Below are 27,569 nucleotides of genomic sequence, written 5' to 3' on the forward strand. Positions count from 1 at the left end.
CAGAATCCCCAGGCAACCTGTTACAAATGTTAACTCTCAGGCCCCATGCAGACCTGCTGAATGAGAGAGTCTCTGGTCCAGGAATCTGTGTTTTCTCCATATCATCCTGATGCAGCTAAAGTTGGATTACCATTTATATGCACTTAAAATGCATACATATACTAAGTCATGCTCTGTATTTTTCAAAGGTAGGGTCATAGCTAAGGAAATACTACACATTATAATGAGTGCTGATGGGGAGAAGGGTGGAACAGAGATGCAGAACAGAGACTGGGCACAGTGGCTCACACCTGTAATCCCAGCACTTTGGGAGGCTGAGGTGGGCTGATCACCTAAGGCCAGGAGTTCAAGACCAGTGTGACCAACATGGTGAAAATTCGCCTCTACTAAAAGTATAAAAATTATCCAGGCATGGTGGTGTGCACCTGTAATCCCAGGTACTTGGGAATCTGGGAGGCAGAGGTTGCAGTGAGCCAAGATGGCATCACTGCACTCCAGCCTGAGTGACAGAGTGACACCCTTTCTTAAAAAAAATAGAAAAAGAAAAAAAGCAACACAGAACAGAGATGAAGGGGGAAAATCCAATAAAATAAAATAAAATACATATAAAAGTGAGGCACAGCCCAGGCACAGATGATAGTAAGTGATAAACTGAATCATAAAAGAACTTAATTCTGTAACTGATGTTAAAAATATTTGTCTGGTTCAGAAAATCCCAAAGAAAACTGGCATGCATTTGTAGTCCCAGCTACTCAGGAGGCTGAAGTAGGATGGTGGCTTAATGCCAGGAGTTCAAGATCAGCCTGGGCAACAGAGCAAGACTCTGTCTCTTTAAAAAAAAAAAAAAAAAGGAAGAAAGAAGAAAGAAAGAGAGAAAGAGAGAAAGAAAGAAAGAGAAATAAAAAAGAAAGAAAGAAAGAAAAAGAAGAAAAGAAAAGAAAAGCTGGAGAAAGAATTAGGACTTCAGATCCAGGGGAAATTTTTTTGCCCTTTATTTGAAGTCCACTGACTCTGCTCCAGCCAGCAGAGGCATATTCAGTGAATTAAACTGTGTCTATGTATGAACAGAAAACCAGTTCTTTCTGCTCCCCATAAACAAATATTTCAGGAACATCAGTTTAAGGGAATGTCAAATTATTAGCTTGCCCAAGATGTCTGCATCTCATATTCTGGCCCTAGAGGATTACCTGATTTTAAGAGACCTGTAAGTCAGGTGAAAGGATGTAGTTGGAAGAAAAACACAGTTTCTCTACTAACCATTTAGCCTACAGACCACATAGGACATATTCAGAGAATCAGGTCTGAGGAGGCCTCGGCCCACCCAACAAGAAAGCGGAAATGACCACAAAAAGGCCAACTTTTCTCCTGTTTGTTTTTTTCCTTTGTTTGAGACTCTTACTTCTGACTGTCGGGAAAAGCTGAGCGGTGGTTTCCGTTGGCTGAGACCTTATTAGGGAATTAAGGTGCCGGAGGAACAGAGACACATTGTGGGTGGACAGGTTGGCATGGTGCTGACAAGGGGTCCTGTGTGTCCCAGGGTATACCAGGCCCTGGCTCATCTGAATGCCCTCTCAGTGGTGAGGAGTTGAGTGGCCATCTGAGGTGGTTGATGGTGACAGGTCCACAGCCTGGGAGTGGAGAGGGCTGGGTTCTCACTGGGTTCTGGAAAAGGAGACCACACCATCACCATTTATCATCCAAACTGTGGCACTTTGAAAAAACCCTAAATACTTCTGTGTGTATTTCCTAAACCTAAGGACATCCTACATTGAGAGCAGTGCCGTTATCTAATCTACAGTCTTCAGATTTCACACGGCCTCTGCTGATGTACTTTTTTTCCATTCAGGATATAATCTTGTACCATGTGTTGCATTCAGTTGTCGTTTCTCTTTAGTGTCCTTTAATCTAGAATGGTTCCTTAGTCCTTCTTGTCTCTCATGACCTTGATATGTTTTGTGCCTCAATTGTTGTGTGGAATGTCCCTTAGTTGGGGTTTGTCTGATATTTCTTAGTGATCAGATTCAGTTTATATATTTCTGGCAACAACATCACAAAAGTGCTGTTGTGTCCCTCTTGGCACATTTTTTTTTTTTTTTTTTTTTTTGAGACAGAGTCTCACTCTGTTGCCCAGGCTATAGTGCAGTGGCGCAATCCTGGCTCACTGCAAACTCCACCTCCCAAGTTCAAGCAATTCTCCTGCTTCAGCCTCCTGAGTAGCTGGGATTACAGGCGCACGCCACCACGCCCAGCTAATTTTGTATTTTTAGTAAACATGGGGTTTTACCATGTTAGCCAGGCTGGTCTTGAACTCCTGACCTCATGTGATCTGCCTGCCTTGGCCTTCCAAAGTGCTGGGATTATGGACTTGAGCCACCGTTCCCGGCCCTTCTCAGCACAATTTCTTTCTTTCTTTTTCTTTTTTTAGAAACTGATGTTTATTTTCCATCAATCTTATTTCCATGTTGCTTAAGAGCCTGTGCAAGAACAGCTTAAGACCATTCAGTGGTTGCTCCCACCCATCCAGTGGCGTGAGCAGTGGGAGCTGTAGACCAGTCTTCCGTGGCAGGGTGAGACCTCTAGTCTCCAGTAGGGAACTGCTGGATAGGCACAGAGGGCACCTGCACACCTTCAGACCAGTCTGCAACCTCAGGCTAAGTAGCAGTGAACTCAGGAGCTGGAGCAGTCCATTCACCCTGAAATTCCTCCTTGGTCACAGCCTTTTCAGCAGCAGCCTGCTCTTCTTTTTCAATCTCTTCAGGATCTCTGTAGAAGTAGAGATCAGGCATGACCTCCTACGGGTGTTCACGGGAAATGGTGCCACGCATGCGCAGAACTTCCCGAGCCAGCATCCACCACATCAAACCCATTGAGTGAGCTCCCTTGTTGTTGCATGGGATGGCAATGTCCACATAGCACAGAGGAGAATCTGTGTTACACAGCAATGGTAGGTAGGTTAACGTAAGATGCCTCCATGAGAGGCTGGTGGTCAGCCCTGGGGTCAGTAACCACAAGAAGCCATGGCTCCCAGAAAGCTGCCTGGATCTGGTTGGTGAAGGTTCCAGGGGTGAAGCGGCCAGCAATTGGAGTGGTTCCAGCGGCAGCAGCAAACTTTGGCACAGCCCTCTGGCCAGTATTCCTGGAGGATATGACACTGACATCAGCAGGGTTTTCAATGGCAACAATGGCACGGGCTGCCAGCAGAAGCTTCTTCCAGGTCCTCTTCAGATTTAGGATGTAGATGCCATCACTTCCTTTTATAGATGTACTGTTCCATCTGGAAGTCAAGGTTAGTGCCGCCTAAGTGGGTTCCTGCTGCAATGAACTTAATGACATCCTCCTCCTTCATTTGTAGGACATCAAGGGCTCCGGACATTGTGAAAGTTTCCCTTTAAGTTACGACTGGAATCCAGAACAATGCCGTATGCACCCCTCTGTGGGTAGCGCGGAAAGCTCTCAGCACATCTTAACAGGAGGCACATGATGTTCATTGGTACCATCTGTGAAGATATTAATCTTCATTACTGGATTAAGCACCTGCCAGATTTCTCTACTGTAAAGTTACTATTTTTTTCCTTCATAATTACAACAATTTTTTAGGGAAATACTTTGAAAGCATGCATATATCAAACATGTATTTTGAGAGGAAAAAAGGGTGCTACTGATACTTAAAACTGTGACAACAGAAGCAAACGTATTATCCTGGGGAAACTAGGACATATGGTCATCCCAGTTCTGAATGACTTTTGTTATTTCCTGGTGTAGTGTCCAGGTTGCTCCCAGCCACATTTTAAGGGTCACATTCACGGCAAAACCATTTCTGAACCCCCTCCTCTTTGCCTCCATTTCACCCTGTGAGAGGACCGTCATAGATTGTTATGTCTCTCTGACTTCCTGTCTCTTTCTGTCTCAGACTGACAGCTCCTTGAAGGCAAGAACCTTGTCATTTCTTTATCTCCTAGGGCCTTACATGGGGCTAGTAAGGGAGAAGCATTTCCTAAAAGTTTGAATTCATACTGACCTCTGAACATTGGTTTTCTCATCTTTTGCAAAGAGGGATAATGAACTTTGCTGAATTGCCTCTAAGGATCAACTGTGATGAGATTTTATAAGTGAAAGCACTTTATAACCTACAAAGTGCCAGAGGACTCTGAGGCATCACCATTTGTTTGGAGCTAAGAACGACTCCAACACCAATGAGCACTGCTGGGTCTCCTCTCACACTCAGCAGGTGGCCACCCAGATTCTGATCTGAAATCAGCTTGTTCACTCCTTCGTCCTGTGGCTGCCGTGTTTGTCTTAGCAGTTTCAGGGCTGAGCACAGAACACAGCCGGGGTACTCAATAAGTGTTTTGAAAGAACACCCCCATGAATGAATGCATCTAGCCCATTTCCCTCTTCTTAGTGTCCAAACCTCCCAAAAGAAATGTAAGAACTAGCACTGTACCCGACACAGTATTGTGTAAGCATTCAAGATGAATGCTATGTAGAGAATTACAGCAAGTAAAGAGATTGAATTAGCAAACAAATAACTACTCACAGAGAAAGCCCCAGACTCAGATGGCTTCACTCGGTGAATTCTATCAAACATTTGAAAAAGAATGAATACCAATTTTTTCACAAACTCTTTCAAAAAATAGAAGAGGAGGAAACATTTCCCAACTCATTGTATGATGCCAGTATTGTCCCTGATACCAGAGACAACTCAATAAAAGAAAATGCCAGATCAATGTCCCTTATAAATGTAGTCAAAAACCTTTTACAAAATACCAGTGAAATAGAAGAATTACACACCCTGACCAAGCAGGTTTTATCCCGGAATACAAGGTTGGCAATATATGAAAATAAATCATGTAATATACCACATGAATGGAAAAAAGGAAAAAAGCCACATGGTCATCTCAGTAGACACAGGAAAAGCATTTGACAAAATTGAACATACTTTCATGACAAAAACACTCAGCTAACCAGGAGTAGAAGGGAACTTCTTAAACCTGACAAAGGGCATCTACAAAAAGAAAACTCATAGGTAATATCATATATAATGGTGGAAGACAAATGCTTTTTTCCTAAAATCAGGAACAAGATAAGAGTGTCTGTGCTCATCACTTCTACTCAACATTCAACTAAGTGACAAATTAATTAGGAAAGAAAATAAAATAAAAGGCATCTAGATTTGGAAGGAAGAAATAAACTATATGTTACCTATTGGCAGACATAGGTCTTATATATATAAAGTTATGAAGTATCCACTAAAACTTACTAGAACTAATAAACAAGTTCAGCAAGGATGTAAAATCAATATACAAAAATCAATTGTATTTCTATATGCTGGCAGTAAACAATCTGAAAATGAAATTAATCTAAAAATTCAATATCCATTTGTAATAGTATCAAAAAGAGTAACATACTTGGGAATAAGTTTAACGTAAGAAGTATAAGACTAGTACACTCAAATTACAAAACACTGCTGAAAGAAATCAATGAAAACCTAAACAGATAAAAAGACATCCCATGTCTATGGATTGAAAGACTTGATATTGTTCAGATGGGAATACTCTCTAGAGTGATCTATAATTTCAATGCAGTCCTTATCAAAATCTCACCTGGATTTTTTTTGCAGCAATCGACAAACTGATTTTGAAAATCATATGGATTTGTTAATTAGCTCAATTGAGCCATTTTGTAATGTACGTATTTCAAAGCATGTTGTACATGATAAATATATACTATTTTTCTTTGTCAATTAAAAATTAATTAATTAAAAAATAAAATAAACCCAACAGTAATGAGAAAAACTAAAAAAAAAATCATATGGAAATTCAAGGAAGGATTAAGTTGGAGGACTCACATTCCTCTATTTGACAACTTACTACAAATCTATAGTAGTCCAGACAGTATGGTACTGGTGTAAGGATAGATATATAGGCCAATGGAATAGAAGTGAGAGTCCTGACAGAAATTTACACATCTAAGGTCAACTTGTTTTCTAAAAGGGTGCCAAGACCATTCAGTGGAGAAGGAAGTTTCTTCAAAAATGGTGGTGAAACAACTGGATAGTCATATGCAAAAGAACAAAATTGAACTCCTACTTCATGCCATATACAAAACTTCATCAAAATGGAGCACAGACATAAATAAATGTGAGAGCTAAACTATAAGACTCTTAAAAGAATGCATAGGCTTAAATCTTCATGATCTTGGATTAGGCAATGGTTTCTTAGCTATAACACCAACAGCACAAGCAACAAAAGAAAAAATAGATAAATGGGACTTCATCAAAATTAAAAACTATTATGCTTCAAGGACATCTTCCAGAAAATGAAAAGAAAACCACTGAACGGAAGAAAATATTTGTAAATCATGTATCTGACAAGGGGCTTATATCTAGAATATGTAAGAACTCTTACAATTCAGTAATAAAAAGATAAATAACCCAGTTTTTAAATGAGCAAAGGATCTGAATATGCATTTCTCTAAAAAGATACACAAATGGCCAATAAGCACATGAAAAGATGTTCAACATTGTTAATCATCAGGGAAATGCAAATCAAAACCACAATGAGACACTACTTCACACCTACTAGGATGGCTAGAATCAAAAGGTAGATAATAACAGGTGCTAGTGAGGCTATGGAGGAATTAGAACCTTCATATTTGTGCTGGTACAAACATAAAATGATACAGACACTTTATTTAATAAAGTCTGGCAGTTCTTCAAAATGTTAAACATAGAATTACCATATGACACAGCAATCCCACACTTAGGTGTATACCCAAGAAAACTAAAGACATATGTCCACACAAAAACCTGTATACAGATGTTCACAGGAGCTATTATTCATAATAGCCCAAAAGTGGAAATGACCCAAATGTCCATCAACAGATGAATGTTGTAAAGCCATATAAGGGAGTGTTATTTAGCCATAAAGAGAAATGAAGTATGTGCACCTGTTACTTCATGAATGAACCTTAAAAACATGCTAAGTGAAATAAGCCAGAAACAAAAGGCCACATATTGTGGGATTCCACTTATATGAACTGTCCAGAGTATGCAAATCCATACAGACAGAAAGTGGATAAATGGCTGCCAGCAGCTGGGGGTAGGGAGGACAAGGAGTGACTGCTAATGGGTTGGAGTTTCTATATAAGGTACAGCCTTTTCGGTTTGCCTGGGACTGAAGGATTTCCCTGGGATGTGGCAGTACTTCCAGTGCTAAAGTTGGGGCAGTCCCAGCTAAACCAGGACGGTTTGGTTGCCCTATTCCATACCTGGAAATGAATGTGTTGTATTAGATTGTCTCTAAGGTCTCTTCGAGCTCACAAATTCTTTGAGATTTGTGAAAAAAACAACAAAAGCAACAACACATGCTGGAAAACAAGAAAAGCCTGTTTTTCTTTCCCTGTCTGGTAAATGATACTACTTGGGCTAGCTTGCTCTCCACACCTGCTGGCTGTGTATCACAGCCAGCAGCAAAGTTTCCTGGTTTCAGGAGAAGCATGGGTACCATGCATCTAAAACAACATGCATACTTAGTCTCTAACCCAAGATCAATTGAATCAGAATCTCTGAGGGTGGGACCCAGGCCGTGGGTATGTTTTTAAAGCTGCACAGGTGATCCGAATCTGCAGCCAGGTGTGAGAATCAGTGCAGGGTGATCTGAAAGCCACCCAGCTCCTCATTCCCTTTACTCCCAGCCTGTGTCAGCTCCTCCATTTGATTGGACCAAGTGTTGCTGAGACATATGAGATGAGCCAGTCAGAGCCTCTCTCCGGAATTTGAATTAACACATTTGGGGAAGCTTGAGAAAGGCTGGAGAGGCTGTAGCAGGTCAAAGGCCAGTGTGCTGGGGAGGAGCAGAGGCTGAGGGAAATTAAACAAGACCAAGAGAAACCGAGTAGAGAGAGGGCAAAGCAGACATGCAGAGGTCAGAGACAGAGCAACTGGTCCATTCCATGGTTTTCCTAAGTCTAGTCTTTTGTATTTTTATAATAAATCCTCTTTTTCTTAGCAGTGGAGGAGATTCTATTTTTCAGAGATGGCTACAACACTATCTCCATCCCACATGCTGTCCTCAATGTGACCTTGCCACTCCCCCATCAGGAGGGGGCCTATGATTCCTTTCCCCTTGAATCTGAGCTGACATTACTGTAGTCAACAGAATGCAGTGGATGTAACACTATGTGTCTTCCAAGGGTAGGTCAAGAAAACCATGCAGCGTCCACGTAGTTGTGACATATAATAAAATGGTTTTGCTTAATCAACAAAGTTTTAGGGTAGCTTGTTATACAGTGATAGTAAGTGGGACAGGTAGTCTAAGAAAATCCATGTTCCTTGTCATCAAAAGAGCCTGATGAGCACACCTGACTCCATCTCTCAAGGTCTGTCCTCATTTCTAATTCAGCCTTGGTTTAGTTTTCACCAGGCACCCAACCACCAACCTGTCACCACCAATGGGTAAACTTGAAGTGTGAATAGGAATTGCTGATGCTTTCATAGCCAGAATGGTTCTGAAAAGTACACAATGCAATTATAAAGTATTAAGAGAAAATGTAAGCAAAATATCTTTTAAATGTGGTAAAATATACATAAAACTTGCCATTTTAATCATTTTTAAGTGTATAGTTCAGTGGCATTAAGCACATGAACACTGTTACACATCCATCACCACCATCTACCTCCAAAACTTTTTCATCTTTCTAGAATGAAACTCTGTACTCATTAAACAACTCCCCATCTTCCCCTCCCCCACATCCCTGGAACTACCACTGTACTTTATGTCTCCATGAATTTGGCTACTTTATGTACCTCATGTAAGTGGAGTTATACAGTATTTATCCTTTTGTATCTGGCTTAGTTCACTTAACATAATATCTCCAAAGTTCATCTATGTGGTAGCAGGTGTCGGAATTTCTTTCCTTTTTAAGGTCAAAGAATAGTCCATTGTATGGGCCAGGCGCAGTGGCTCACACCCGTAATCCCAGCACTTTGGGAGGTTGAGGCAGGCAGATCACGAGGTCAGGCATTCGAGACCAGCCTGGCCAACATGGCGAAATCCCATCTCTACTAAAAATACAAAAATTAGCCAGACGCAGTGGCGCGTGCCTGTAATCCCAGCTACTCAGGAGGCTGAGGCGGGAGAATCGCTTGAACCCAGGAGGCGGAGGTTGCAGTGAACCAATATTGCGCCATTGCACTCCAGCCTGGGCAACAGAGCGAGACTCCATCTCAAAAAAAAAAAAAAAAAAAAAGAATAGTCCATTGTATGTGTAGATCATATTCTGTTTCTCCATTCATCTCAGTGGACACTTGGATTCCTGCTACTTTTTGGCTACTGTGATCAATATTGCTATGAATGTCAGTGTAGAAATATCTGAGTCCTTGCTTTCAATTCTTGTGGGCATATACCCAGAAGTGGAACTACTAGATCATATGCTAATTCTATTTTTAAGTTTTTGAGGAACCATTATACTATTTTCCATAGCGGCTGCACCATTTTATGTTCCCACCAACAATGCAAAGCAGTTCCAATTTTCCCACATCCTTACGAACTCTTGTTATTAACTACATATTGTGAAAAAAATAACCTTCCTAATGAGTGTGAGGTGGTATCTCATTGTGGTTTTGGTTTGCATTTCTCTAGTGATTAGTGATGTTGGGCATCCTTTCATGTGCTTATTGCCATTGTATATCTTTGGAGGAATGCCTATTTAAGCCCTTTGTCAGTTTTTTAATTGAGTGTTTTTGTTGTTGTTGAGTTGTAGGAATTCTTTGTATATTCTGGATATCAATCCTTTATCAGTTATATGATTTGCAAATATTTTCTCCCATTCTGTGGGTTGCCTATAAACAATATAAAAAGAGCTGAAAAAGACTTTCTTTTTTTTCTCTTTCCTTTTTTTAGATGAAGTCTCACTCTGTTGCCCAGGCTGGAGTGCAGTGGCGCAATCTCGGCTCACTGCAGCCTCTGTCTCCCAGGTTCAAGGGATTCTCCTGCCTCAGCCTTCTGAGTAGCTGGGATTACAGATGTGCACCACCACATCCAGCTAATTTTTGTAATTTTAGTAGTGATAGACCACCATGTTGGCCAGGTGGTCTCGAACTCCTGACCTCAAGTGATTCGCCCACCTTGACTTCCCAAAGTGCTGGGATTACAGGTGTGAGCCACCACACCTGGCTGAAAAGGACTTTCTCAGTGTAGTGCCAAAGCAGAAATTATAAGGAAACTAATTGAACAATTTGACTACATAAAGATAAAAGTGTTAGTTATGATAAAAATATCATAAACCAAAAGGCAAATGACACTGAAAGTTTTTTTTTTTTTTACGTTTTATGGCAATAGAGTTTTAATATATAGCAAATAAAATTAAATAAGCAAAAGGTACTCCCCAGTAAAATTAAACAGGGCAAAAGACACATATAGTTATACAAGCAGAAATACACAATCCTGTCTACACCTGAAAGTCTCATGGAAGCAAAACTGATCTCTTGCCTCCGTTAAGTCCCATGATTAGAGGAAAACAAACATTTTGAACCCTCTCTAATTCTAGCCCCCCAAATAAATGAACTCCTGAGCATTTCCTGTAAGTTGCTGACTACTTAATGCAAACAACTTTATCCCAGACTTTGCAAAACTGCTGTCTGAAGACTACCCCAGCCTTTGTGGAAATGATAACCCCGTAAGAAAATTGCTGGTTTTCTGTCATGAACACACCAACTATAAATTCAGTAACCTTGGTAAGTTTTTTAGTGTTTGCTGTTAATGACCTGTTGTGTTTTTTATCTGATGAGCAGTTCCTTCTGAGGTCCCCGTATTTCTTGCAAGTAAACTTTTTCCTTTTCTAAATGCTATTATCTCCAAATCTTCAACTTACTGATACTTAAATGCAAATTGAAAATATGAAGATACCATTTTCACCTATTAAATGAGCAAAGTTGTATTTTTCCAAGATATTGCTCAATGCCAGCTGGATGGGCACTAACCTGGGCACTCATACGCAGCTGGTAGGCAGTTGAGTCATATTTACTGAAAGCTTTGAAAATCTACCCTTCAAATCCTGTAATTCTACCACTAGCAATAGATCAATGGATATAATTAGGTTGTGTATCCCCAAATTAAAACAAAACACTAAAAATGCCATCAACTTATACATGGTTAAATATATTCCCTAAGGATATTTAATACTATGGGAAAATGCTCTTGGTTTAATACAAAACAAAAAAAAAGATGAGATCATACAGGGTGATTGAAATTTTGACATCAAAACCATATATATGGCATCCAAAAAAATCAAGAGGAAAAAGAAAGCATTTTAATTACCACTCTTTTCCCTTCTTTAAGAAGAAAAATCATTCTATTCTGCTGACATTTAATAACAGAGGACAGTAAAACTTCTTAAGTTTAATTAATTTAGAATCATATATAATGTTCTGTGTTAAAGTGGATGAAACTGGATGTGATGGTTAGGAATGAAGAAAATAAACAAGACAGGGCAGAGAAAGAAAAGGGAGAGGTTAGGCACAGCGGCTCACACCTCTAATCCCAGCAATTTGGGAGGCTGAGGCCGGCAGATCACCTGAAGTCAAGAGTTCCAGACCAGCCTGGCCGACATGGTGAAATCCCGTCTCTACTAAAAACACACAAAAAGTTAGCTGGGCGTGGTGGCACAGGCCTGTAATCCCAGCTACTTGGGATGCTGAGGCATGAGAATAGCTTGAACCTGGGAGGCAGAGGTTGCAGTGAGCCGAGATTGCGCCATTGCACTCCAGCCTGGGTGACAGAGTGAAACTCTGTCTCCAAAAAAAAAAAAAAAAAAAAAAAAAAGAAAAGAAAAGAAAAGAAAGAACGAAAGAAAAAAAAGAAAAGGGAGTAGAAGACAGGCATGATAGTACAGGGACGCAGCGGAGTGACAGACAGACTTGGAAACCTAGGCATAATGATCAAATGAAATCAATCCATGGGGTACTGTTTCTCTCTTTCTCTCTCTCTCCCCCCTCTTTCTCTCTCTCCTCCTCTACACACACACACACACACACCCCAGCCTGTTGTTTCAGAAAGCTGTCATAGAAACCAATGAAGAAGTCAGCTCTGTGAATCAACAGGAACACAGATTCTTCTGCAGATACATGTACTAAAGTTGAAAGAAATGATGTTCACATCAAATCCTTGTCAGTAGAGCACATGCAGGAACATGCACGCCGGAGTTTGCAAAGGACATCAGATGTCTCAGAAGTTGCGATCAGTTGTTCTGGAGGAAAAATAAATCACATTGCAAGCGGCTCAACACCCTTCTGTGGAAACTGCCAATAAGCATTGTGTGCGTACTCCCCGCTCCAGGAGGCAGGGACCTCAGGCCAGGTTACTCAATTATTTATTGGAGTTCTGATTTAAAAGAATGAAACCAGTTTAAAAAATAAAAAAGGCAGGGCAGGGGAGCAGGCAAGGACTGGCTGAAAGAAAAGAACAGGCAGTTATTTACAAAGGACACACACATGCGCACAGACGCGCAGGTGCAGACCTGTAATGTGATCAGAAAGGCAGTGTACCAGAAAATGAAGCAAAAGTCTTTAGTGAAGATCAAAACCAGAAGTAATTGTCCACGGTAGGCCCAGGGTAATGTACTGCTAAGCAAACCATGCTGGCTTCTGTGGGCACAGAACTCACCACCCAGGAAAGATCTCTGACTTGCTGGGTTAAAGGAGGTCTGTCCCCTCTCAAACTAAGACTCACACCCTGGATTGCCCAGGTTTGAGAACTCTTTATCAGATTAAAATCCTCTAAGGAATCTGCCTCAAGTAGTAGAAAAATATCCCAGATTTAGGATTAGGAAAGTGTCACAAACACAGGAGAATTAGCACTGGGTATCTGGAAAATAAAGCAGGGTTCTCTGGCCCAGTATGAGAGAAATAGATCAAGTTAACAGCGTAGTCATTTAGCTGCTTATGGAGAGAACCCAAGAAGCGATTTGACACCTGTATGTGCCCTGCCTGGTGTGGATTTCAGGAACCCCAGGGCCTTTGATTCTCAGGTGGTCACTCCTTTCGGTAAGTCAAGGTGACACAGTCTCTGAGGTGGCTGAAAAGACCATAGCCAGAAAGTCCAGAGGACGCACACATGTATCTGTGAGTTGGGTAACAGCAGGATGCATGGCGCAAACACCACGCATCCCTCTCCTGTTTCCTTTGACTCCAAGAAAAGTGACCTCAATCTGGGGCATTACTGTGCCACTATCTGGAACAGCAATGGGGCAGGGTTGTAAATAACAAGGAAACATAGGCAACCCCCCAGGAAGGTGGCAAAGCCTTTTGTGGATACGAAGGGTGGGTGCTGAACTCCCCACCCCCACCCGTGAGAAGGTTACTGTGGTGACTGCTGTGCCAGCCCAGTGACGGGGAACAGAAACACATGCGTTCAAGGAAATCGTCGGAGGGATGAGAAGGGAGGGAAATTGATTTGACAGCTTGTTGCTGCCACAGCTTCCTTAGCAAAGATAAGATCAGGATGAGGTTTATTTAAAAAGAGACATCCTGATGTCTACCCAAGATGTCCGTTCTTATTGTATTTACTCTGTTGGCAGGAGTAAGGAAGAAGTCATTTTTGGGTAAACGCTGCTTAAAGTAGTAGCCATTCCAAATTTGCAGAGCAAATTTGTAAACGGGGAACTGAAAATGAACCAAGAAAAACTAGCACATCCTTGGCAACCTACCCTTCATAGGGCTTCAGCTGTGTTTTCTTAGAAACACAAACCATCTTTGTCAACAGAGCCTTGACACCCACTCATAAGGTGTAACTGGCCGTCATACTCCAGTCCCTTTAAAAAGGGGGCTGCAGCTCCTTCACCAAGAACCAGTCAGCTTTGCTTAACAGAATTGCAAATTTGGTGGCTTAAATCATGTAGACTAAACATCCCTAAATGAAAGTGGTTTACAGAAAAAAGTTGGGATTGCTCCTCAGAGATATCTGCATCAGGTCTGGCTGTTCAGTGGGATCCCGTGGGAGCTCTGGAGACACTCTAAGTCTGGGACCCACTCTAGAGCAGTGAAATCAGAATCTCGGAAAGGCGGGCAGGTCCTTGGCATTGTTCCCAAAGGCTTCCAGGTGATTTCGGCACTCACCTGGCTAAGAAAGAGTGGTCCAGGGCAGAGCTTGTCAAAGCAAATGGGCACAGGACTCACTTGGGGATCTCCTTCAAGTTCAGACTCTAATCCAGACAGGTCTGGGAGACTGGAGAGTGAGTTTCTAACGAGCTTCAGGTGATGCTGATGCTCTTGATCCCAGGCCACACAGGATAACAAGGGTCCCCAGGCCTACCTCTTTAATTATGGGGATTGGAATGGAGGATTTTTACCAATGAAGTACAGTTCAAAGCCAGTCAGAAACTTTTCGATCATCATGGTAAAAACAAAACAAAACAAAACAAACAAAAAAACCCAACTTTATTTATGTGTGAGGAGAGGTCAGGGGTAAGCAATCAGATCAGATGAGTAGAAATCAGATGCTATTAAAAACAGTTTTGAATTTCAGTTACATTTTTCAGTAAACATTACTTCAACTGATGAATGGGAAAACAAAATGTAGCATATTCCTACGATGGAATATTATTTGGTCATAAAAAGGAATGGAGTTCTGATACATACTACAACATGGATAAACCTTGAAAAATTAGGCTAAATGAAAGAAGCCAGTCACAATAGACCACATATTATATGATTCCATTTATATGTCCAGAACAGGCAAATTTATAGAGACAGAAGGTAGGCTGGTGGTTGCTTAGGGTTGGGGATGGGGGAATAGGGAAATGATAGCCAAAAGGTGAGGGCTTTTTTTTTAAGTTGGTGAAAATGTTCTAAAATTGTAACAAAAACCCATCGTACACTTTCAATGGTTGAATTGTATGATATATGAACTACATCTCAATAAAACTGTTATAAAATACTGGAAGATCTTTGCAGTGCATATAAGCAACCAAATATACAAAGAATATATATTTTAAATATATATTTTAAATATAAAATAAACTTATATTTTAAATATATTTAAAATATATTTTAAATAAATATATTTTAAATTATATATAATATATATAATATATATAATATATATAATATAATTATATATATATTATAGTATATATACACTATATTATAGTCTTTAATATATTATCTTTATGTAATATACAGGTATACATTATATATAATATCAAATATTAAGATTATATAAAGATAGACTTTCAGGAGCAAGTCAACTAAAAAAAAAAAGGAAGAAGAAAAGGAAAGGAAAACAGAGGATCTGCACAGTCAACTCACAAAAGGAAATTGGAAGGCCAATGAACACAAGGAAAGAAGCTCAACATCTTTGGAAATCAGGGAAATGAACATTAAAATATCAACCAGATACCATTTCAGACCTATCAGATTGGTAAAAACCTACACAAATTAGTATGGCAACACCAGGTGATGCCAAATGTGGAGAAATGAGAATTCTTCTATACTAATAATGGTGGGAGAATAGATTGGTCCAAGGTCTTTGAAAAGCAATTTAGTAATATTTTAGTAATTTGAAGATGTGAGTATCCCATGGCTTCCTAGCATATACCCATGAGAAAGTCTCACTTAGGTACACAAGAGGCATGCACAGAAATATTTTCCATTTTATTTCTTTATTAGTAAAAAAAAAAAAAAGAACCTTCAAACAACCTAAATCCCATGAATAGGGAAATGAATAACTAGAATGGGATTTATTCATATACTGGAAAGTAAGACAGCAGATAAAAAGAAATGAATTTGAGCTATTGTATGCAATAAAAATATTTAAAATACAATTCATATTTTATCTCCTTAAAAATGAGACTAAATAGAGCAAAAGTATAGGAGAAAGTCAAATTGATAAATATATATATTACTTGCATCTGGCACACCATCACTCTTGCCACACTGCATTGGCAAAGCAAGTCACAAGACCAAACCCAGATTTGAGGGCCTGGGAAACATACCCTGTCTGTAAAGTCTGTAAAGTCTCGTGGCCAAATGCATGGATTCAGGGAGGGGTGAAGTGGAGCCAAGATCTACTACATCACTATGTCATTTGATCTGCCAAATCGCCATGTCATGTGCCTATTTCCAAACAGGAACCAACTGGAACCGGGCATCCCCTAGTGGTCATCTCTGGGCTAGATACTGAGGACACACAGTATCAGTAGAACCTCTGGCTTAGGGAGAACTGCCCAGTCACCAGAACAGGTTGTATGCACAAAATGATCAGTAAGATATTCAACTTGAAGCCACAATTGACCCATGTGTTGAAGGAAAGGTAGGACTTAGTGTCCAATGGAGACAAGGATGCTCTGGGAAGGAGAGGTGCCTTGAAGAGAGACTGGTGGTAGCCATACCTCTGTGCCTTTGTAAAATGGGACTATTACCACCTTCCCTGAAATAAGTTATAGGAAAGGGCCTGACACATAGTAACCGCTCAGAAAATGTTAATAGGCTCCAGAAACTGAGCTCTAACCCTGATCTGCCTCCACATCCCACTCACTTTTCCAGCTACCACCGCACTGTCCCTTCTTCCCCCACTCCCAGGCTTTCTGCCATCACAGAGCCTTAGCACATGCTGCTACATTTACCTGGAACACCTCTTCCTTCCCTATTTAATTCCACCCCATCTTGCTACATGGGTCGAGGGTCACTTCCTCAGGAAAGCTTTCCTTGACCCTAGTTACAACTTTGCTTAGCACATGACATGTCCTCAATAAGTATCTGTTAAATGAAGGATGTTGGTTGAATAACCCTTGCGTAGTGCTGTCCTCAAGTGATTACTCTGGGTATTGCAATAATTAATTTTAAACGGACTCCGAATGGTTGTCACACTTAGGATGGCAGGATCAATGAGAACAGAGTCCTGAATGAGTAAGTCCTGAGGAATGGGGTGCAAGATTTATAAATTACCTGCAAGAAATGAAATGTGAACTTCTGAAGTTCAGGCCTCACCCTGGACACTGTTCTGGGCTTAGACTCCCACTTCTTCCTTCCTACCACACAGATACTTGCTTCACCCAACTCTGGCTTCAGTAACTGCCTGGACACTGGCCTCACCCAACATCTCTGCCCCTCATCCCCTTTTGATCTGTTGTCCAGAGTGTCCTCTTGCTTCCTGCACATCTCCCCACCAAGGCCCCAAGCAATTTAATCCAAATATGGATTTGTCATTTTCTCTCTGGGTTCTTTCCATCATGAAATCCCCTAATATGTTCAGGGAATTGGGAAAAGCAAATGACATGTTTTCTGACTTCTCAAGAAACCCAAGATAAAAGATACTATTTACAGAAAAGAAAATTAAGGCCTAGGGGGAAGTTAGCTCCCCAAGTTCACACAGGTCTAAAATTTGAACCCCCACCTGACTCCAAAGTTCTGAAACTAGAGATGGACTAGTTTTAGGGGGTTATGACTTTAAGAAAAATAAAAATCTATGAAAACAAAGTTTGGTACAGGGCCTTAGAAAGGATTTACACAAGTGAGGGTCTTGAAGCTTACATTTCATTAGCTTCATGATTACACAGCATCCTAGTGAAAATTATGCTATCTCCAAAGATAACAGACAAGCAAACCAGAAAGAAGATTAGGATGCAAAGAGGTTTTATTTTTCCTACCACTCTCCTTGCTGAAACTGCCTCCTTTAAAAGTATTTCCCAGGTGTGTTCCTGGAATCTTTCCTAAAAGCAAAAAGCAGGAAGCAAGTGTTTTTGCTTTTGTCAGAATGTCAGTGTCAGAATGAGAGACAGAAGAAAACAGAAATTTAATAAAGATGTTCATAAGTGGATCTCCAACATCAAGGAAGAGAAAGAGATCAAGAAGCAACAAAAGTCCCCCAGACATCTAGGTGGACACAGGCCAACAGTGAAAGTAAAGCTGCTGTATGTCAAAATGTGTGGTCTGGGAGTTTCTGGATAGCTGAACACATGGAGGTCCCCGGAGGCTGGCGTGCCCAGGGGGGGCATGGAAGCTCCATGCCCCTTGCCCCATATCTGACCCTATGCATCTCTTCGTTTGTATCCTTTGTATTCTGGGGACTCACATTTTGCTCCAGACCTCTATTTCCCAGGCTGTGTCCCCTTGCAGAGAAAGGCTGCATCAACTCTATTTTTCTTGTTTAAAAAATTTGTCTGCTAATCTAGAGATTGACAGACTTCAAGCCAAATCTGACCCACTGTCTATATTTGTAAATAAAGTTTTATTGGAACAACAAAAACAAATTGTGGTCTGTTTTGAGTTTAAAAGTCAAAGTGAAACTTTGACACTGGGCGCTTCCTAGTACAAATTTAGTTTAGTTCATAAGAAATATGTGTTCTTCTAAAAACTTGACCAAAATGCCGTAGGAATAATGATGTTGTCTTTCACAGGATGCCAACTGCCTAGGGAAAAGTTATTCACGAAGAGCGACCTCTAGTGGGCAAGGGTCACAGTTAATTAGAACCTGGAACTCCCCCAGAAAAGCATCTTACCCCAATTTCAGCTTGTTTTGACAATAACTTGAAGAGGTTTTGAATAAATAGTGAATTTGTGATTAAAAAAAAAAAAATGTTTCTTGTTTTAACATTAGTTATAAACATCTCATTTACATGAACCTTTCTGTGACTATAAAAACTTTCAAGGCCAGGTGCGGTGGCTTACACCTGTGATCCCAGCACTTTGGGAGGCCGAGGTGAGTAGATCACCTGAGGTCAGGAGTTCAAGACCAGCCTGACCAACATGGTGAAACCCCATCTCTACTAAAAATACAAAAAACTAGCCGGGCGTGATGGCGGGTGCCTGTAATCCTAGCTACTTGGGAGGCTGAGGCAGGGGAATTGCTTGAACCCGGGAAGTGGAGGTTGCAGTGAGCCAAGATCGTGCCATCGCACTCCAGCCTGAGTGACAGAACAAGACCCTGTCTCAAAAAAAAAAAAAAAAAAGAACTTTCAGTACCAACTATTACAACTATAGTAAGATGGCTGCTTTAACACAATTGTAGTTTTGAATAACAAAAAATTTTATTTTTCACAGTGAAACTGATAGGAGAGACATAAATTATTAAGTACAAAGGCTCACATTTCTGGGACTTATTTGGTTCAATTTAGGTCTCTTGTTATTATAAAGAATGCCCTAATAGAGGCTGTAGAGGTAATTAGGAACAGAAAGCGAGGTCAGAAGCATAAATTGCAGCCATCTTTGTGAAGGGGGATTTGGCGGTTTCCATTAAAGTATAGAACACACATACCTTTGAGCCAGCAATTCCGCTTCCAGGATTTTATGCTGTAGATTCACTCATATAAATCAGCAGAAATCCATGTGCAAGAATGTTTTCTGCACCAATTATTATAATAAAAAGAAGACAGAAAACAAATATTTATTTGTAATAAACTAAGGAAGAGTCATAGAAAATGATGCAGATATGCAGAATGATGTAGGAGATTATATTGATATGGAAAGTTCAATATTAAAACTATTTAAAAAGTTTTAAAACAATATAGTCTTAAAATATATCGCAGCATGAACACAGTACATTTATGAAAATTTGCAAAAGAATTAAGAGTGATTACACTTTCAGCCCTTCAAATCATTGTTTGCTTTTGCTTAACTATGAACACCCATTACTCAAAGGAGTTAATGTAGTCTTATCTAAGAGTTAAGAACACAGACTTTTAAGCCAAACTCCCCAGGTCCAAAACCTGGCCTCATTAATTACTATCTCTGTTATTTGGACACGTTCTTTATCTTCCTTGTGCCTTAGTTTCCCCATCTGTATATGGGGGTGATACATTTTTATTAACAAGTTCATCTATGCAAAGCACTTAGAACAGTGCTACAAGTGGGCTAGGCATGGTGGCTTATACCTATAATCCCAGCACTTTGAGGGGCCAAGGCAGGAGAATCACTTGAGGCCAGGAGTTCAAGATCAGCCTTGGTAACATGGTGAGACCCTGGTTTTACAAAATATTCAGAAATTAGCTGGGTGTGGTGGCTCATGCCTGAAGTCCCAGCTATTGGAAAAAGCTGAGGCAGGAGGAATGCTTCAGCCCAGGAGTTGGAGGCTGCAGTGGGCTAGGATCGAGCGACTGCACTCCAGCCTGGGCAACAGAGGGAAACCCTGACTAAAAAGAAAGAAAAAAAGCAGTGCTGAAAGTGTTTTGCTACTGTTATTTTAACTTACAATCTTAAAAACTAGGTGTTGATATATTAGGGAAAATTGGGTGAAGGGTACCTTTGCAATTTACTATGAATCCATAATTATTTCAAAGTAAAAAGTTAAACATGCAGTTATTAAAAATAACTGATATAAAAGATTGTCAAGATGTCATGTTAAGTAAAAAAAGCAAGATGTGGAACAATGCGTCTAGTAAGCTCAATTTTGTGTAGAGAAATGGGGAAGGGAATGAGAATATATATATTTTGCTTATGTGTGTGAAATGAAATTCTAGAAGAGATTGTTAAAAACTAATAACTACTTGGGAAGCAGGCTTTATTTTCGAACCGGATAACTGTGTTACCTACTGAAAAATTATTTAAAAATAAGACTAGTAACAAAAATGCAAATAACACTTCCATTATAGCATAAAAGCGTTTCCATTTGTAACGAGTCAAATAACACCAGTTTGATAAACAACAGGGTGCATTGAGTTCAACAGTAAAGTACTTTCCAATGGCTCTATTTCACTCACAATGTGTACAATTCAGAGAAGTTTAATTCCTCAGTCTTTGAGGGGGAGCTGAAGAACCACTCCATCGGGTTTCAGACAGACATGGTTTTAGGAGGTTACAAGTAGCATATGGCCTTATCTAAGATCTAGTGACATTTCTAACTTAAACCTTTTGAAATGAGGAAGACATCTTAAGGATATCACCACCTGGTGAAGACTTCTCTGATGTTAAGCACATATTATAAGTCCTGGAACTTGCTGGCATTAGTCCTAGAGAAAGAAGGATGAGGCCGAGCATGGTGGCTCATGCCTATAATCCCAGCACTTTGGGAGGCCGAGGCGGGCGTATCACGAGATCAGGGGTTTGAGACCAGCCTGGCCAACATGGTGAAACCCCATCTCTACTAAAAATACAAAAATTAGCTGGGTGTGGTGGCACATGCCTGTAATCCCAGCTACTCGGAGGCTGAAGCAGGAGAATCTCTTGAACCTGGGAGGCGGAGGTTGCAGTGAGCCTAGACTATGCCATTGTACTCCAGCCTGGGTGACAGAGTAAGACTCCGTCTCAAAAAAAAAAAAAAAAAAGAGAGCGAGAGAGAGAAAGAAGGACTATTGGATATACACATTTGGATTTAGCCAGAGTTATCCTGGGTAGGGAAGAGTCAGACAGACATACCCATAGGCACGCCCACACTCATATATAGCCTCCTGTGTCCAAAAAAGTGATGGCAAAACAGACACTGTGATGCTGTAGTGAGCAAGGGATTAAAATTTCCCTAATCTCTTGATGTTTCTGCAAGTTCCATTTTTAAATTCCTGAAACATCTAATTTTTTTTTCATGTCTGATAATAAGCAGATGTTGTGACAAGTTTGAGTGGGGGCACATCTCATACATGACCATGAAAACTCAATCATCACACTTATCAACCACAAAAGGATCTCCTCAAACATCTTTTTAGCAATGTATGAAGTGAAGTTATGCTAGCTGCTATAACAAGTAACCCCTATGTCTCAGTGGCATAATACAATAATTTTTGTACCTATCAATCACAGACCAACGTGATGGGGGGGTACTTTCTCCATATTGTCTTGTAGAATCCTGGCTGAAAAGGGGGTCCATCATCTTCAATGTATGGCTTCCAGAACATACTGGAAATTGATATCCAACCAGCACACACAGAAGAAATAATAAAGAATCAAACAGAACATAACACATGAAAGTAGCACTTTTCTCTCCCTATGTCACTGACTAGAACTCAATCATGTGATGCCACCTAACTGCTGGGGAGGTTGGGAAATGTAATTTAACTGTGTATTTACAAAAAAAAAAAAGAAAAGAAAAGAAAAGAAAAAATAATTTAGTGAACACATGGCATTGTTTCTGCCACAAGCAGATATCCCCATGATCATTTAATTTTTCTCCTTTAATATATTGATTTCCTGCTCTTTACAGACCTTTACAGCAATCCTATGAGGTAGGCTGCACAGATATTATTCCCACTTACCAATGAGAAAAATGAACCTTAAAGAGAAGTTAGCTGACTTGGCTAAGCAACATGGATATTAAATGTTAAGCAGGAGCTAGAACAAGTCTTCCCACAGTACCATGCCTGCTGTCTCCCATCCCTACCAAAGGTAACATCACTTGCTTCAGTAACTTGAATAAATCATAGCTTCAGTAAATTAGATTATCCATACAGATTCTTCATAAAGCATATTTCCTCAAAAATGTTCAACATCAACTTAGTTTATATGCAGTCATAAAAAGTTATAAAGACCATGTGATTAAATTTTAATGGAAATACGTTACGGAGAATAACATAAAATTGAATGCACATAATTAAATCGGGACAAATTTCAGCCTTTTCTTCAAAAATTGCCTCCTTTTTCTCTCTTCTGTAACTCCTATCAGATGTACGTTCAAGTCCTATTCTATCTTCCACTTAACCTTTAAATTCTCAAATATTTTCTTTGCTACTTTAATATCCTCAGATCTGTTTTCCAGTTTGCCAATTCCATCTGTAGCTCTGTCAAATCTAGTCTTTAATCTTTCCATCTGCCTATTTTTAAACTTCAAATGATTATATTCATTCCTAAATGTTTGAATAGGTTCCTTTTCAAATCTGCCTGGCTGGGTTCTTTTTTTTTTTCCTCCCATAGAATTTATTTTTTAATCCTTCTTTTATGCCTTTATTTTTAAAAATATCTTTCAAAGCATCTGGCCAGGCTCATGCTTGTAGTCCCAAGGCTTTGGGAGGCCGAGACAGGAGGATTGTTTGAGGCTAGGAGTTTGAGACCAGACTAGGCAACATAGCAAGACCCTATCTTTACTTTAAAAAAAAAAGCTGGGTGTGGTGCCATGCCCCTGGAGTCTTAGCTACTTGAGAGGCTGAGGCAGGAGGATTGCTTGTGCCCAGGAGTTGGAGGCTGCAGTGAGCTATAATCACACCACTGCAGTCGAGCCTAGGCAACATAGTAAGACCCCATCTCTATAAAGGATTTCAAATGATTTTTAAAAACCATCTATCGTATTACTCAAATTATCTGAAATCCTAAGGTTCTAACTGTTTTAAAAAATCTGTTGGTTTTCACTCATAATGAATTATTTTTCAATTATTTTATTTATCTTTTCAAGACAGTGTCTCACTCTATCTCCCAGGCTGGAGTGCAGTGGCATGATCTCTGCCCACTGCAGCCTCAACCTTCCTGGGCTCAGGTGATCCTCCCACCTCAGCCCCCTGAGTAGCTGGGACCACAGGTGTGTGCCACCACTGGGTGACAGAGCAAGACTCTGTAGCAAACTAAACAACATTTTTCTCACATGGAGCCCAGCTTCCTTGTTTGTACCTCTACCTGGGTATTCTTATTTCATTTTTTTCCCTGACAACATAGCCTTTGGTGGGCTCTCGTGTAGCATAAGCTTCACAACTCAATCCTTTCGACTTTGGCAATCAGTCCCCTATTTGTTTCAGGATTCTAGGAATTTCCCTTATATTTTTATGAGATCAGCACTGGTTATATTTTCCCAGCTTTTAAAGGTATACATGGAGTGGGGAGAAGGGGATTTCAAATTCACTAGAAGGTCTCCATCCTAAACTGCAATTACATAAAAATATCAGTAAACAATAAAAACAGACGCATTTAAGGCCCGGGATTAGAGATGAAGCCCTTCTGTTGAAAACTGTTTTTGATATTGGTAATGAAACACAGTTCAGGAAAAAAGAAAGAGCTGACAAATAAAATGATTACCTAAGCTGATAAAAAGAAAAACAGGATCCACGGTGCAAGTTTATGGGGTTAAATGTTTATTAAATCAAGCTTTTAAATTATATATCCACCTACAGTCTATAAACAAATATAGTACACATGTACGTAAAAGGCTAGCAGATAAGAACCAGTGGAAAAACTAAAGTTCCCTTTGCACACCGGCACCTCATCACAACACTCTCTTGGTGTGGATGCCATGGGGCCATGTTGTAGTCAAAAGTTAAATGAAAAACCACAAGTTTACTTTGACTCCATCTCGTAGGGTGGATTTCATTCAGATATTTGTTCCATATTATAGGTGGGTGGATCCTAGCAAGGCAACAGTGTAGTTTTTACATTCACAGATTGGCTGAAGTAGTACAAATTGAGCTGCTAATCTAGGTGTCTCCCTCCCTGTTACCATACTTCATAAGAAATGTGAATTAAAATGAACAATGGACCACAGGTGGTTATAAAAATAGATAACTCGCAGAGTCATAAATATCTACAGTTAGTAGAGCAGGAACTTCTAAAATTTACCTTTTTCCATAATGTGCAGAATATCCTAAGTATGTTCAAGAGACACAGTCAGCAGACTTCAGAGTGGTAATTACAAGGGCATTTGCAAAGAAATAACACTCGAGTACAAACCCAGAGTAAGAAGCTGAATGCAGATGAAAATACGCAAAACATGCAAAGTCCCAACTCCTCACATCTCATTATGCTACTTACTAGACACCACAATTAGCTTACAGCCCTTTATGTATCTTTTAAAGTAACTTTTTGTTACCTATGTACAAACTTTAACAAAGATTTTTCACGAGACAAGCAAAGTGGGTTAACGGTGGTGCTAAAACTGCTGAAACTTGGAGTGTTTTGTGTGCTTTTGTATACTTCTGTGTATGGGGCTTTAAAATGCTCCAAAAATGTTTTGGATAGAGTTTTTAAAATTCTCATGAAAATCTATTTTATAATCATTTCAAGGTATAGAAAAAAAGAAATCCTAAACTGGCGTTGAGGGACAGGCCCAAATCTCACAAAGTAACTTAAATTCCAGGAATATATAAATTACATTCATATGTTCCTTTAACACGTATCAAGTGCTATGTAAGGTAACTGTAATGGATTCTGAAGCCAATCTCATTTAAAACAGTACAGTAAATCCCATTCTAATTCTACAATTAAAGCACTTATTCCAGGTAATGTGCGTTTCAGCAAAGCTGACATCTTGTACAACAGTGTCACCTTAAAGCTTCATCAAAGATTCACAGCAGGCCTGAACTGTAAAAGTTCAGAACCAACAATACCACAGGTAGTTATTCATCCTAATTTCTCGCAGGGAGTGAAGGGTCTACTTGAGTGATCCTAAGGTCACCTAAGCCTAGAACAGTGTTCCCTGAAAACTCCAGCAAGTTTCCTCACCAAAATCTCTTCAGTGTGATGTGTTTGGGACTTGCTAGGCTAGAAAAATGGGTTCCACTGATGTATAAACATACATTCGACACCTTCAAGAGGTGTACAGACGTAGTGTTTCCCAGACTCACTTGACCTTTCCAGGGAACACCTGGAATAATCACTGGATCTTGGGACAGTCATTTCCTAGGGAACACAATTAGAGGAATGCCAAGTTAAAGCAGATTTTCTAAAGTAGTGGTTCACATATTGTAGTAAGCATCAGAAACACAGATGCCACACCCCTTCAGAGGTCCAGGGTGGGACCTGGGAACCTGCATTTCTGAGACCGCCCCTTCCCCCACCCCCCCAAGTGAAGCTGATGCTGCTGCACCGAGGACCGCCCTTGGAGTGGCACCTGTTGAGAGGATGGCCTGCACAGATCTTAGCTGCAGGAAGCCCTCCTATGGCCTCAGGAAAGGCTGCACATGGCATTTGCCACAACCAATTAGTCGGAGGTCAAATCAGCCCAGTGACTTCTCAGAGGGTCATGCACCTTGGCATTGCACTTGACTCCTGGCTCTGTCCCTGCTCACTAGGTGAGCAGGAGGAGTGACTGCATCTAACAAGAGGAGTAACAGTAGACCCCCTGCCCCCCCCCAGTGGATCTGTGATGCTTAAGATAAATGTTTGCTAAAAAATGCACTAACTAGCCTAAAGCATCATACAAGTGTCTGTTAATCAGAAGAATGTGCCAGCCACAGCAGGAAAATCCCAGATGAATTTTCTGTCTTCTGTTACCTCCGAGCCTTGACGAAGGCACATTCTGACAACTAACTAAGAGAAAAGAGGATAAAAATGCAGACAACTGCAGTGAGGGGGAAATACATGAGTGGATTATCTAATTAAAAATACCTGATTGTTAAAAAAACAAAGGTCAGCCCACAATCAAAGTAGTTAATTATGCTGGCTTTGAGATAGTGTTTAAAAGTTAAATATGTTGATCTTTGAACACACTCACTCCTCCACTCTACCATGTTAATGCTGCTTAAAATTTAACATTAGAAAAATGAGAAAAAAAATCCTCCACTCAAATACATATGAATTACACCTAAAAAATTTAGCTGAGATCGTTCCAATCTTATAAGCTATGATTGTGTGGAAATTTCATAAGCAATTTTGAAAAAAAGACATTTAATTTTGGCTCATAGAAACACCCACAGAACGAGGAATAAACCACCATTCACACGTTTGCATGTGTGTTTAGTTACTGCCCAGTACATCTTTGCCAATGAACTGCCTCTCACAATTCAAAAACGAACCTGTAAAAATTCATACATATCCGTGATGAGATTACAGTCAAACATCATGTTGCCAAGTCCTGGTTTCCATGTGAACCCAAAAGACTGATCAGAAAGGCAGAACTTCCCCCAACACGTTGCATGATTCACTTTATGTATGCTCTGGATGGCTCTGAAGACAAGACAACATCTCTTGAACTGGTCTGCTTTCGTAGCAGATCTGATACACTGCAGTAAACAATGGAAACCTAGTTGGGAGGAAATGTGAAAAGACAAGGTTAGGCCACTGGATTTACCTCAGAGAATAAGTTAGGTTTTCTGTCCTAACAGATTGTAGGTTAGTATGTGACTATGGAAAACACAGTGAGCACTTTCTACATTCCTTTATTATTTGGTCTGCAGAGAGCCTCTGGAATGTGGCTGTCAGATCCTGGTGCAACCTAGACCATCCTCTGCCTAATTAAGCTTGGAGCGCACTGTCCACAAACAAGTCACACGGTGATCCTACTAGGGCAAACTGTTGTCATTTACATAAGGAGCTGTGGCTCCGACTCTTGGTCAAATCTTGGAGGAGTCTATATTCTGTCATTATTTTTAAAGTTGTAAAAATAAATTTTTAAATTGCAAGGAGGCATTGCTCTCCCTTCTCCAAAAAGAATCATCCCAAGATAACAATGAGGCAGTCTACACATCACCACAAATAATGTAGGCTGGAATGCTCCCACAAGAATCCGAGTGAGGACCCACGATTAGCAAAGCACTCATCTTATGTCAGAAGCTTGATTTATCTTACCTTTTCTTCCAAGATGTGAATACAGATATAAGTGAAAAATCACTAAAGAAATAATTTCATCAGGCTTTTTTTCTTTTTTTTTTCTTTTGCGACAAAGTCTCACTCTATCGCCCAGTGCGGTGGCATGATCTTGTCTCACTGCAACCTCCGCCTCCCGGGTTCAAGC

The 27,569-nt window shown here is 40.2% G+C and overlaps 1 protein-coding gene, 1 non-coding gene and 1 pseudogene across 2 annotated transcripts in view; all 3 read right to left on the reverse strand.

Moving 5' to 3' along the window:
- Nucleotides 1-2,489: 2,489 nt before the first annotated feature.
- On the reverse strand, nucleotides 2,490-3,428 carry LOC100451176 (small ribosomal subunit protein uS2B-like; annotated as a pseudogene).
- Nucleotides 3,429-21,510: 18,082 nt separating this feature from the next.
- Nucleotides 21,511-21,610, reverse strand: LOC112132940 (small nucleolar RNA U13). The gene has a single exon (XR_002914639.1). It is a non-coding gene; the product is annotated as a small nucleolar RNA U13 (small nucleolar RNA).
- Nucleotides 21,611-23,953: 2,343 nt separating this feature from the next.
- The window catches only part of GPD1L (glycerol-3-phosphate dehydrogenase 1 like), a gene marked incomplete at its 5' end in the record, with an annotated part of 64,079 nt that continues 60,463 nt past the window's right edge, over nucleotides 23,954-27,569 (reverse strand). The window contains 1 exon segment of the mRNA NM_001133203.1: nucleotides 23,954-26,858. Coding sequence (NP_001126675.1) covers nucleotides 26,762-26,858 — 97 coding nt within the window. The 3' untranslated portion in view covers nucleotides 23,954-26,761.

The sequence above is a fragment of the Pongo abelii genome, chromosome 2 (assembly GCF_028885655.2).
Source record: "Pongo abelii isolate AG06213 chromosome 2, NHGRI_mPonAbe1-v2.0_pri, whole genome shotgun sequence".
Lineage (NCBI taxonomy): Eukaryota > Metazoa > Chordata > Mammalia > Primates > Hominidae > Pongo > Pongo abelii.